Source organism: Barbus barbus, assembly GCF_936440315.1.
Source record: "Barbus barbus genome assembly, chromosome: 47".
NCBI classification, from domain to species: domain Eukaryota; kingdom Metazoa; phylum Chordata; class Actinopteri; order Cypriniformes; family Cyprinidae; genus Barbus; species Barbus barbus.
The window spans coordinates 21,582,271-21,596,666 of record NC_136725.1 but is presented as its reverse complement, the minus strand read 5'-3'; the positions used below and the strand labels follow the sequence as shown (position 1 = coordinate 21,596,666).

At 38.1% G+C, this 14,396-nt stretch overlaps 1 protein-coding gene across 9 annotated transcripts in view; it reads right to left on the bottom strand.

Moving 5' to 3' along the window:
* LOC306865971 (3',5'-cyclic-AMP phosphodiesterase 4D-like) overlaps positions 1 to 14,396 on the bottom strand; it is a 220,973-nt gene that overhangs the window by 35,088 nt on the left and 171,489 nt on the right. The window contains exon 1 of one of the 9 annotated variants that reach the window (XM_079410862.1): positions 8,590 to 8,694. The exons of 5 other annotated variants lie outside the window; for them this stretch is intronic. In XM_079410862.1, the coding sequence (XP_079266988.1) occupies positions 8,590 to 8,684 (95 nt within the window). In that variant the 5' untranslated portion in view covers positions 8,685 to 8,694. Of the gene's footprint in view, positions 1 to 2,341; positions 2,632 to 8,503; positions 8,695 to 14,396 lie in introns of those variants that run through there. 3 more of the 9 variants (XM_079410868.1, XM_079410867.1, XM_079410864.1) reach the window with 3 other exon arrangements.

Here is a 14,396-nt window from a genome sequence, read left to right as displayed (position 1 = left end):
ACTATATAATACTATATAAGCAATAAAATAACTGAATGCGGTTTTTCCCTCTCTTTCTCAAACATACAGTTTTAACCCAATGCAACTTCTAGTCAGGTGCTTATTTTCTGGAAAATGCTGTAAAAACGATGACAATTTTCAATTTGCGCTGAACTATCCCTCCCTTTAAACATAATACAGAAAGAATAACCCTTCAAAACGCGTCTCACACATACAGCAGCAGCACACACTCTTGAGAACTCATTCATCCAGCAGGCCGGCCTGACACATCTGATCTGCTTCACCAGACGTCATGCCGAAGGCTTAACGTCACACGCGGCCCACATCAAAGACTGCGCAGCGTCACAGAGCAGCTGCACCTCTTTCCCTTTAAGGCACGGTGGGTCAGCTAAGTTTGGGGTGCGCTGGCAGGTATCTGTCCACCGGGGCCCCGTCTCTGAGAGGCTGACGCACGACAGGGGCCCAGGGTTCCTAGAGGGCCCTCTCTAATTGGGCTGACCGTCAACTGCAGGCAAGTAAACGACAATGAGTTTATTTATAAAAGGTGCCGAAGACGCATGGCAAGAGAGAAAGAGAGATGCCCTTGGCCTATTTCGGCAGAGGGCGTCCCCGGATAGATCGCAGGCAGGAGACGGGTCCAGAGAGACAAACGCAGGCGCACAAGGGGGACAGAAGTCGTTTTGGTGACGTGCCATGAGGCGACAGGATGCACTTGCGTCTTTGTGAGCGTGTGCAATGCGGTCCACCGCACGTTTCCAGGTCAGAGCAGGCTGATGGTGTGATCCGAGAGGAGAAAGAGACGTGCACTGGAGCATGCTGGGGCATCTGTTCTTTAATATGGTCCTGCAACAACACGGCTCATAGTAGAGAAGTCACCAAACACAACGTGAAACATTGTGCTTTTTATAGAGCAGCTGGAAGTATGCATCATTAATGCGGGATAATAACTGTTGAGATGTTTATTTTGGCGGTGGAATGCGTGAGCTATTGTGGTCTCGTGTTGTGAACGGTCTCTAATGGCACATTTGAAATTTGACTCAAGCTCTCGACTGACGGGATTATGAAAGGCCGAATGACCAGTGGTCAGCGCTGAGAAAAGAGCCATGTCTTTCTATGGGCAAAGATATTTTTACACCGCACTAAGGCCACGGTTATGTCAGCCAACAACAAACACACTAGACTTGCTCACATACACGAGAACTAGCAGTGGTCATCTAGAATTACAGAAACTCATTTCGGTACTCAACCAAATTGACCATATTTACTTTCTTGTTCCTGGTATTATTGTGAACGATTCATTAGTGCAAATTATTCCATATAAAAACTAAACCTTTGACTTGCTCCGGCTATACAACTTTCCTTTTGGTCTGACGTCACCAAACCTTTGTTTTTTGACATCAACTTCAACCACCTGACTCTATTCTGGTATGTGACGGCCACTTTTTACAATCCAGTCAATTCTGGTTAGATAAAATGGGTCCCGTTCTACGTTATTTCTTGTGAAATATCCTGTTTTACTCAGAATGGTTTCAGGTTGACTAAATATTTAACTATTTTATAGAAACATAGCAGTAATGTAGCAGTGATTATATACTGTATGTATATATATATATATATATATATATATATATATATATATATATATATATATATATATATATATATATATGTGTGTGTGTGTGTGTGTGTGTGTATACACACACATACAGAGAAAGAGAGAGAGAGATACATTTACAAATAGATAGATAGATAGATAGATAGATAGATAGATAGATAGATAGATAGATAGATAGATAGATAGGATTTTAAAAGATTAAAAAAATCAATTATATATAAATTATATACTAAATTTTATATATATATATATATATATATATATATATATATATATATATATATATATATATATATATATATATATATATATATATATATATATATGCAATTGTATGAATATGAAATCATATGAAAATATGAAATCAAATATTATTTAAAAATTATTATTATTATTATATTGCGCACAAACCTTTATTTTCTGTCATATGATGCACAAAACATGTTATTGTTTGATTTAACTTGACAAATTGCATGAAAAATTCTAGCCTAGAGCTAATACAGCTTTAAAATCAGCCAAAAATATACAACTGAAAAATATTAAATCAGCTTTCAATATCCATATGCATACCAAAATATAATTATATATAAATATTAAATCTTAAGAACTAAGAAAATCTGTGGCAGATGTCAAACTATGAGATTATACTTTTCACATTACACTGTAAGCAGGTTTCGATCGTATGACGCATGCCATGCCTGAAAGCGAGAATGAGTACAACTTTACCAGATTCCCTCTGTGTTCCTGAGAGAGCTGGTGGAACGTGAGCGCGGTTTCATAACGATACTCATGGCCAAACGTGTGTTGTCGTCCCTCGGATTTCTCTAGACCTTGTCAGAGTCCGTCCAGCTCCGTGATGGACATGCTCTCTGAGATAATCCAGCTCTGTGCTCAAACTATGCGGCTGCAGTGAGAGTCTCTGTGTCTCTCTGTGTCTGCAGGGTAAGTAAGCCAGAGTCAATATCACGTTTCTAGTCCTGCTCTCCTCCTCTACTTTCTTTTCCCTGGGTTGCAGTGGCCTAGCAGTGGGAGTGGGAGTGTTTATGTGTGTGTGTGTTGGGGGGGGGTAAACCCTCAGGGTCCTGCGTGTGTGTTTGTGCCGTATCTCAGCGAAGGAACCAGAGCGGACGGCTTTAGGGAGTGGAGGGGGTGGAAATGCAGCTGGTGACGGCGTCAGAGCCCACTTCAGGACACACACACACACACGCTAACCATGACAAGACAAGAACAACATGACCCACGGGAAAGAAAAACCACCAACGAGATCTCTTTAGCATCTCATTGTATTCTCCAAGACAGCATTAAGATGTATAGGGAGTAAACTGAGACTTTTAATTAAGCCTCCTGCTTCTCAGACGTTTCAAATTATGCTCTAATTTACCAAAATATCAAAAACAGTGTCGTTATTGTTTACTAAAACATTTAAAAATACTTTTTGGTAATTTAAATGAATCAGAAATAAAATCAAATATAAATATTAGATGAAAAAAACTCAGAAATGTTGTGACTAAAAGTTATTAAACTAAAACACTGAAAATATAAAAACACAAAATAAATAAAACAAAAATCAAATTCAAAATATTAATAAATACTAGTGGTCAGCTGATATAGTTTTTTTTTGACAGCCGATGCCGATATATATAAAGAAGGGTGGCCAATGGCTGATATAATTTTATTTATTTTAATTGATATTTAAGAAATTTGAAATAATTTGAAAATGGATTAAAAAAATAAATGTGTAAAATAAACATACTACTTATACTTTATAACAAAGCATTTTTCACAAATAACTAAATATTTAATAAAAATATGATTAAAAAGGAAGTAAACACTGTAACCAACAAGGCACTCAGTATTCTGGGAAGTTTGTGTGCATTGGGAATCATGTTTTTTCAAATAAAGCCAAGGTAACACTCATTTTACATACAGCACACAGTGAAAATGACATAAATATGGCAGCATAGCATAGTTTGAAATCACGAGTTTAAAGTTTGTCGATCGGGCGTACTGCCCCTGTCTGTATTCAATTCACACGGACCAACCATCACGCAGAGAACACGTGATCATGCAGGATACAAATGCACACTTCACAAGATCTCACAGCTGGAGAGCCGTTCTCAGCGCCGTCAAAATAAAACTCCTGCCTCCAACACATCAGCCGAATAGAAAAACTTATCGGCTGATGCCGATATTTGAAAAATGACAAATATCGGCCGATATATCGATATAACTAATAAAATGTGTGATCTTTTAATATGAAAACTAAAAATAGAAATATTAAAGACTAATAAAAATGCACATAAAATGACTAAAATTCAAATTCAAATGAAAATTTTAGGGCCGGGACTCGATTAAAAAAAATTATCTAATTAATTAGAGGCTTTGTAATTAATTAATCGAAATTAATCGCATTTTAATCGCATATAAATATTTGACCTGAGAACAGTGAGAAGTAAGTTTTTTCATATGGATTTTTAGTATACCATTGAATAATGACTGAATACATAAGCTTAAGCAACAAAATATTGTTTATTTTTGTTCAACCAAGTCCAACAGACCAGTGCAATATTGCCATTAAGTGTAGCAATAGGATATTTAGAAATATAGTAGCCTACATTTCAGAAATTCAGGTACCCTATAGGTAGGTATACCTTCTGTAAACTGTTTTTTTTTTTAAGTAAAACACAATACTTTCAAGTACATTCAGAACATCGGAAACCCTGACTATTACTGTAGACAACATCTCTGTTGCTTCAGAGGCCATAACAGACTTTGCTATATGTTTAGCATTGAGGTGATACTTGAGGCTCGATGTGCTGCGGTGATATGCGAATTCCTTGTTGCATAGCTTGCACACAACCATGCTCTTATCGACGCTTCCATCCATTCGTTTTTTATAACAAAATTTCCCATCCACAGGGCCAACCAAAGCGGTCTCATCAGCTTCTTTGTCCATGTTCACTGTGGTTTGTTTTTGTCTGAACGCTAGTTGGTGCTCCAGTATAATCGGTCCGCCGAAACTCATCCAGTGAGAAACGTTCCGCGGTGCAAAAATAAGTGCGATTAAAATGCGTTAAAAAAATTTAACGCGTTATTTTTGTGTAATTAATTAATCTAAATTAACGCGTTAAAGTCCCGGCCCTAGAAATTAAAAAAAAAGAAAATACAAAAATAAAAGTGAACTTAAAATATCAATAAAAACTATAATAGTATATAAATAATAAACACTAAAATAACACTAATCAAAAGTCAGAAGAAAAGTTTAAAAACATTTTTCATCCATTTAAGAAGCAGAGATCTCACTATGAACTCAAACATTTCTCATCAAACTCTTCACAAGGGACAATCGTGGCCTAATGGACAGAGAGTTGGACTTGTAACCCGAAGGTCATGGGTTTGAGTCTCAGGTCAGGCAGGGATTGTAGGTGGGGGGAGTGAATAACCAGCACACTCTCCACCCTCAATACCACGACTGAGGTGAGACCCTTGAGCAAGGCACCAAACCCCCAACTGCTACCCGGGCGCCGCAGCAATGGCTGCCCACTGCTCCGGGTGTATGTTCACTACTGGATGGGTTAAATGCAGAGCACAAATTCTGAGAATGGGTCACCATACTTGGCCACACACCCCTTTCCTTTCCCCACATACTAAATGATCTAAGCTCTGCTGTGATTTCTTGAATTTTAGGAGAAACATCTGAGTTTCTGAAGAAATTTCCCATGATGCAAGGGGGTTCTGGGTGGTTGCTAAAGTGTTTTATGTGGTTGGCCCATGTGAGAGGAGAGAAGACATAAAAAAAATTAAACAAAAAACGTGTGAGAGAACGAGCCTATACATGGGAAAGCGACAGAGGAGGAGAAGAGCTGGAGTGTGAATGACAGTCTTGACAGGAGTCAGGAGATACAGAGGTGTTTCTGAAAGCTTCAATGGACTTCACACAGCTGTTGTGTTTCAACCACACTCTAATTCTTTTCCAATATATGTTCCAATTTTTAATATGCATGATCATTTTAACCAATAGTCAAATTTAGCCATTAAGTAATACATAACATTTATATTTGGTATGTAACACTTATTATTCCACCAGCCAACTACATCATTTCTCTATTTGCAGCCTTTATCTTTAAGAATGTGCGTGTGTGTGTGTTCTGTATGATGTGCTTTACTGCACACTTCAACTTCCTCAACATTGAACTCGAGATGCTCTTCCTGGCACTCTTAGATATGGGAATGCAATTGAATTTCCTTACATGCGAGTGTGTGTGAGTGATACTGCCCAGCAGACCGTATCTGATCTAATAAAAAGACTTACTGATCCATGAAATAGCGCGCAACATCGGAGGATTTAGGCTGCGACATCCACTTCTCAACTCTTCAACCCTAAACACACATTCACGCGAACCCCTCCTGACTTTAAACATGCGGCCCAACATCCATCCGTCATTACAGGCTACTTGGATTCCCAGCAGACAGGCGCTCTAATTAAAGTAATTAGTAGAGCAGATATGTGACGACGATCATAATGACTGGCCCGGGGATGACAGAATACACAACTTTTTTTTTTTCACTGGAGAAAGCAATGTTATGGATTTTGGACTCGTACTTTGGCCACAAGCAACAGTTTAAAGTTAAAAACTTCTTAATGATGAATTTGTTTCTTGTAAACTTGCAGCTTTTCACAAGACGTTAATTGATGGACTGGAGTGGTGTGGATTATTGTGATGTTTTTATCAGCTGTTTGGACTCTCATTCTGACGGCACCCATTCACTGCAGAGGACCTATTAGTGAGCGAATGCAAGTGATGGAATGCTACATTTCTCCAAATCTGTTCCCATGTATAAACAAACTCATCTACATCTTGGATGTTACAGCATCTGTAATGGCCAAACTTTACAATAAACACACTCCGATTACATTGTAAACTTAAAATTTTCAATGAATGATTCCTGCCATATTGAGTGAAAGAAAAAAATCCCTCAATATAGACACATAGACAGTCAGTCAAATTCAATGTAAATTCACTATATGATAATGTTGCCTGCATGACTTCTTGATCAAATCTCTCCTGATCATTTTTGGCAATGCTGTTTAATATCAGTGCAACTAGAACAATATTACATTTCCTGGAATCCAGCAGTTGTGTTAACGAGCACACATACAAAAACCCTGTTTAGCTGTTTTTAGAATAACCAAACTCATTGTGCTCTGATAGCAGATGGAAAATTGTGCGCACAGTATTAGCAACGTCTCATGACATTCTGACGACACGTCAGTTGAGCAGTAAGTGACATGTGGGCTGTCTTGTGGCTTGAGCATTTTTGATATGCATCAAGGACAGACAGGCCACGCAACACATCATTGTGATACATTTTCACATAAAAAAAGATCAATTCATGCAAAAAGTTGGATGAAGTACATGCAAAATGATATTCACACATGCTGCACATACACTAATGGCATTACGCTTTTCTGATCATGCCACAATCATTTTAAACATATACATCCAACTCGTTCCAAACAGAAGCACATGCAAGCATTTACTCAGACTAACGATCGATGTAGGAGAAAGCATGTATGTGGCAGAGCACCAGAAGAACTGAACAAATGACGAGCTGCAGAAAAACGGAAGGAGGCCCTCTGGTGGAAAACAGAAATTAGAAAACGGCACTGCACTGTTTCATTAGTGGTGGGAATCTTTTGACAAAACATGTGCTATAATAATAGTAAAAATAATAAACATAGCATAGCTGCTATTTATCCCATAAACTGACATATATTCCACTAGAATATTTATGAGAACTTGCTATGTAGCAAATGAGAAGTAGCTGTTGTTATATGTGAGGCGTTTTTAAGTGCAAAGCAGTTGCATCAATAACTTCTTTGGTGTAACACTTGAGGTTTTCTTGAAAAGGAAACTTAAAAAAAAAATCCATCAGGGTATTTTTGCAATTTATCAACGTACTGGGCTAAAACCAGTTTCCTCTTTCAAAATGAATATCGCACAATTTCCCACATCCTAAACTGATCTGCTGTGGCAGTGAATGCAAAAAAATGTATGAAAAAATAGGACAAAATTAACTTAAATGTCACCGAAATGCACACTATTGATCAAAACTTTGCATTCATTAAGATTTTTTATAGAAATAACCCTTTTATTCAGAAATGATGCATTAAATTGATCAAAAATGACTTTATAATGTTACAAAAGATTTCAATTTATGTTTTCAACATTGATAATAATAATAAAAAATTTATTGAGCAGCAAATTAGAATGTTTTCTGAAGGATCATGTGACACTGAAGACTGGAATAATGATGCTGAAAACTCAGCTTTGATCACATTAATAAAATACATTTTAAAATATATTAAAATAGAAATTAGTTATTTTAAATTATAATAATATTTCACATTTTTACTGTATTTTTGATCATATAAATGCAGCATTGGTGAGCAGAAGAGACTTTTAAAAACAACCTTACCAACCCCAAACGTTTAAACTGTATAGCTGCAGAAAACAGTAATTATTACATATTTAAAATTAGATATTTAATTATTATAATGAAAGAAGTTCAAAATATGACCTGCTAATTATGAACAACTCCTTTACACATATATATATATATATTATTATTTTTTTAAATAGAAACAGGCACATTTATGTAACTAATATTCATGCAAACAATCTTTTACTTTATTTACATGTGCACTGTAGTATATAACATTTCATTACCAAGATGAGGAAAATACTGTATGTCTAGTAGTCCAGTCCAACACTGTAAGCAATGTCCAGAATTCAAGAAAGATACAGAGCGAGACTGCTTTAACTTGACCTGCCACTGCAAACTACAAACATCACAGCAAACCACCCCCAACTTCTGCCAGCTTACCACAGAAAAACACACTTGAGCAAACCAGAATCAGCTTATCTCACTCCAGTATGCAAGTCATGAGCGTTTCTGAGCGCGTACGCTACCTGTAGGACTTGAGCAGGCGCTTTCGTTTCATGCCTCTGCTTACGGTTTCGCTGGGGGTGATGAAGTCGCCCGTATGGTCCTTCTGCAAGTCCATGGGGCTGCGTCTGAGCTAGAGCCTCATCTTGTGATGTCAAGTGTTTCCTGGACTGTCTGGGTTGTACAAACTCCTCCCCTTTCACACTGAGTGACATACGTCTGCATGTGGCCACCGTTAACCCTGGCTCCGCCTCTCTGGGTAATCTGATTAGCATTTAGGGACACCGAGTCCAAGCGAGGGCTACTCTTACCTCCAGCTTTCCCTCAAAGTACTGCGCTAGTTTCTCATGCACCCACCAGAAACCCTGTATCTTTTGACCAACCGCTTCTTTAAAGGGACAGTTCACCTAAAAAAATAACAGTTCTGTCATCATATACTCATTCCAAACCATAAGACCTTGGTTAATCTTTGAAATGCAAATTAAGGTATTTTTAATGCACTAAAAGTCCAGGTCCATTAAAAGGGCAGGAAACAAAACTTACAAGATCCAAAAAGCTCAAAAAGGGATTGTAAAGTGAATCCAAACGAATTGAGTGGTTTAATCCAAGTCTTATGAAGAAATACGACCTATTTATAGGATGAACAGATTTAATTTAGGTTTTTATTCACATCTAAACAATGAATGATACACATACACGAGGGCAGTAACTTTGGGTCTTACAGATGGAAGGTAGGCTACATTTTGGTACATTATTTACCCCTAAATGGCACATATTTTGTACTTTAATAGTGCATATTAGCACCTAAAGTGTAAATATTGGTAGCTTTTGAAAGGATACCGACCCAGTGACAGCTTTGTACCTTTTTTGGTTGCACTTTATTTTAACTTTATTTTTACTTACCTTGGGTAATATAAGGTAACTAAATGGGTTAAGGAAAGGTGCAGAGGTAGGTTCAGGGTTAGTAGCTAACTATTACCCAGTTAGTGAATTACTATAATTAGCACATAAGTATGTACATGGAGGAACAGGACTGTAAAATAAAGTGCTCCCATTTTTCTGACAGTGTATGCTTTTTCTGAACATATGGCTACATTTGAATAAATAATAAATTTGCTTTAAAAATCCGTATTAAATAATATTAGGCTGGGTGAATACTGTATGTACTTTAGGCATACTATGTTCCTTGATTATCACGCTGGAATGAGAGTATAGTTCCTAGCCATATCAGCCTAGAAAATTGCAACTTTTCATTTTCCGTCGGTCTTAGTACACGATATAACTGCAGAAGAGTCCATCTTTAAATAGGAAAATTATCGAAACTCTTTGGTCATTTTTGAGCGAGATGCTAATGGTCTAATCCGATTCAATTATCTATGCTAAGCTAAGCTAAAAGTGCTACTGCCAGACCCAGAGATCGGCTGAATGGATTCAAAAACGGTAAAACTCAACTGTTTAACTCTTGGGGAGATGTAAAATGAGCCTATTTCCAAAAAAAGTGGAGTGTTCCTTTAAAAGTACATCTTTGTACCTTATTTACTCCTGAACTGTAAATATCAGTACCTTATTAGCACTTTAAAAGTCTATATGTTTAGTTTTTTTATTCATATAGGACAGTAGAGAGACAACAGGAAAATACTGGGAGGAGAGAGGGATCGGCAAAGGACCTCGAGACGGGGATCGAACTCAGGTCACCGTGAGCACAGTTGTGCTATATGTTGACACACTAACCATGAGTGCCTACCACAGTGCCAGTTTTGTACCTTTTTGTACCTTGAAATGCGACAACCAATGAGGATTGTTCAAGCGTGTATCGCACAAATGAGCTTTGTGTGTTTAACAAATGTGATTTGCTATATACATGTGTGTTTATATATCAATAAAAGCCTAAATAAATTCTGCTCATCATATAAAGCAATAACTCTTAACAAGACTTTTTAAATCATAAGGAGTCAGTTTATGCTGCCTATATGAACTTTTTGGATCTTCTAAGTTTTGGTAACCTAGACCGAAACCTCTCAAGTTTCATGAAAAATATCAAAGCCTTATGGGATTGGAAACAATGTAAGAGTGAGTAAAGAGGTTTCATTTTTGGTTGAACTATCCCTTTAAAGTGACCACACCACATTTGCATGCTTACAAACCAAAAACCTCACAGAGCCCAGCACAAACATCGTCACAGACGAGGCGGTGAAAGGTTTGTGGGCGATATCCTCTTCCCGATTCACCTTTACGCATGACCACGCTCCCGCAGGCTGTGTGTAATTGAAGTTTCCTGCTCCCTCTGCGGTCGAGCGGTGGGTTTGTGCAAGACCTTACGAAGCACGCTGGGGGAGGAAATGCATTGGTATAATTCCTCCTGATGGACTTGTGTGGATCTGAAACTGAACTGCATTGAGGCCAGAGAAGAACGAGCCAAAGCTCTTTGTGTTTATTCTCTCTAAACCCATCAAGTCATCAGCAGGTTCAGAGCCTGTGTTAACTGGCCATCATCTGCGCAAACTGAGTCACTCATTAAATCAGAAACGGGTGTTTAGACGACACTGTACGAGCCTTCACCATCTCAGCCGGTCTGTGATAAAACACGCTGATGGAGCAAATTCTCACACTCTTAAGCTGCTTTGCTCCTCACATAACAGAGCAATCAGATTACGGCTGACATTTACAAAGTTTAGTGCAAACAGTTCGCATAAATTTAATTCCTCCAGGCTTCAGGTGAGCAAACATCTTTGGCGCGTTTCTTATTTGATTTTAGGGAGGTAACTGAATGGTTAACAAATATAATATACTTATAATTTGTGCTGCCATGAAATAACAAGTGACACTCCTGTGCACAAAGTTAAGCTACAGTAGGATGTTTCTATGTGGTTACTACTCCTGTCCAAGTTCAACAGAGCCCCTCTCCTCAATAAACCACATGATTTGATGCATCACACTAAGGTTTCATTTGGTTTCTGACCCCAGCTTAAAGAATAAGCAATAGTAATTGGTAACACTTTCCAGTAATGTATCATTTGTTAACACTAGTTAATGCATTTGGTATCATGGACTAAATATAAAATAAAATATTCACCATTTACTCATCTACATTATTGTTGTAAAAAATGTAAAAGTTATAAAACTAAATTTACAATGTAAAATATTTACAAACATACATAAAATATAGCTACACAAATACAAAATATTTAATTGCATTTCACAATTACAATAAGCAGAACTGAACTGATTTAAACCATAAGCTTAATTAAGCCATTTGAACTGAATTAACACTGTTTTACGTCATTATCTGCCAAAAAAGGTATTCATTCATGATGTATTTATTAATGTTAATTTATTTAAAACTTGAAATGTTAAAAATGTGCTACATAATTAAAATGAAGTTTAACATGATCGTGAACTAACAATAAAAACTTTTTACAGCATCTATTCATCAATATTACTCTTAATTAATACTAATAAAATATTATAGAAATATTTACATTTGCTTTTAAATATAAAATATTAAATTTAATTGCACAACAGAAGTGAAATGAAACGAACTGAACCGAATTAAGCCATGTTTGTAGTCATTATGAGTGCCAAGGTGCTAGTTAATTAAAATGAAGTAAATTTAATAAATGCTAAGATTATTGTTCATTGTTATTTTGTGACACCAACTGCATTAAAAGTAACAAATTAAACCATACTTGGCCGATTAACAGCAGCACCAATCACTCCACAATGTGTCAAATCCACATCCTTGTTATTGGATGCACATATATCAAATATTTTAGTGCATTTTGAGAAAAACAAATGCATTTAACTTATTTGCTTTTATAAGTGTGCTTTACTCTGAGGTCCAGACATCAGCACCGGGCACATTAGTTAAAGTAAAAGTGACACTCCATGTTGGAAATACCGCTAATAATAGCATAATTCTCAGTAGGTTTTTCTATAGCAGGTGAATCCAAGTGTCTCTCACCTGATACGGCTCTAGTAGTCTCTTTAAGGCGAATGTGATTAAGTGATGATATAAACACATTACCAGACTGAGCTCTGCTTCTTCACAAGACTCGCTTTAAGAATAAACAAATACCATACATACACTAAAATAACAAACAGCCATAGAAGGTAAAGCAGCCCAACATAGGCAAACAGCTAAAAACCTGTATGCTGCACCAAAATAAACCGGGTTAAAAACAGCAAAAAACAACGGTTACCATCTTCTCCGGGCTTTAATGTCGATGGGTTTGTTGGTGGCAAACGGCGAGCCGCTGGTGGACATGCAGCGGGGTTTGGCGAGCAGCTCGAGGGACAGGAGGTCGGTGCGAGCGGGTAAACTCATTTTAGACATCAGCTCATCTCTTTCCCTGTCCTCGCTTTATGAACACAGCACGGGGCAATGTGACACCTCCGCTTCAGAGACACTGAGCATTCATAGTCATATTCAAAACCTCGCTCAACCTCTAGCCAAACATCATATGTGGGGAACAGCGGAGATACGCTCTCGTCCATAGACCTGCCAGTTTACCGCTGGAGCTGCCAGCATCTGATGAGACTTATTTTGAATTGATGTGTATTGACTGGGTTCTTGGAAACCCAATGCAAACCTGTCTGTTTGGTGGACTGCTGCACTGCTGCAAAGTGACACACCGATATATGGAGCAGGATGATGGACAGGATCATATTTGGTCATTTTGGGATTATTTATATTGATTGGCCATTTTAAGGCTGATGAATCTGCATACAAGAAAAAAAGGCATCTGAATGTGCAAAGACAAGAAAACTGTCTACATTAGCTCATTTTAGCTGCTAATTAAAGCACAAAAATATGGAAAACTTAATAAATAAATAAATAAAGGCATTCATTCCGATTATATTTTATGCAAATATTTTGCATGTGTTTTAATTTCATTTAATTAATTTGCCCTTACTAATCAACCAGTTGGTTATTGGACAACAAATTAGCTGACCAGTGTACAATGTACATATTCTGTTCGGATTAAATTGACTATTCTAGCTAAATTGTAAATATTTAGCAAAATATGTAATCAACTAATTCATTTAATTTATAGCAATCAACTGTCTGATTACTAGACAACCAGTTTCAACCAGTGTGAGCATCTGTAATGAGCACTGAACCAAATATCAGTTCCAAAATCCTCGGACAATTTTATGTATACTTAATGTACATGTTTCTGTTTTGAAATCATTTGAATTAATCCATCCATCCATCCATCCATCCATCTTCTTCCGCTTATCCGGGGCCGGGTCGCGGGGGCAGCAGTCTAAGCAGAGATGCCCAGACTTCCCTCTCCCTAGACACTTCCTCCAGCTCTTCCGGGGGGACACCGAGGCGTTCCCAGGCCAGCCGGGAGACATAGTCTCTCCAGCATGTCCTAGGTCTTCCCCGGGGTCTCCTCCCAGTGGGACGCGCCCGGAACACCTTCCCAGGAAGGCGTCCAGGAGGCATCCGGAACAGATGCCCGAGCCACCTCAGCTGACCCCTCTCAATGTGAAGGAGCAGCGGCTCTACTCTGAGCTCCTCCCGAGTGACCGAGCTTCTCACCCTATCTCTAAGGGATCGCCCAGCCACCCTGCAGAGAAAGCTCATTTCAGCCGCCTGTATCCGGGATCTTGTCCTTTCGGTCATGACCCAAAGCTCATGACCATAGGTGAGAGTAGGAACGTAGATTGACCGGTAAATCGAGAGCTTCGCCTTGCGGCTCAGCTCTTTCTTCACCACGACAGACCGGCACATCGACCGCATTACTGCAGAAGATGCACCGATCCGTCTGTCAATCTCCCGTTCCATCCTTCCCTCACTCGTGAACAAAACCCCAAGATACTT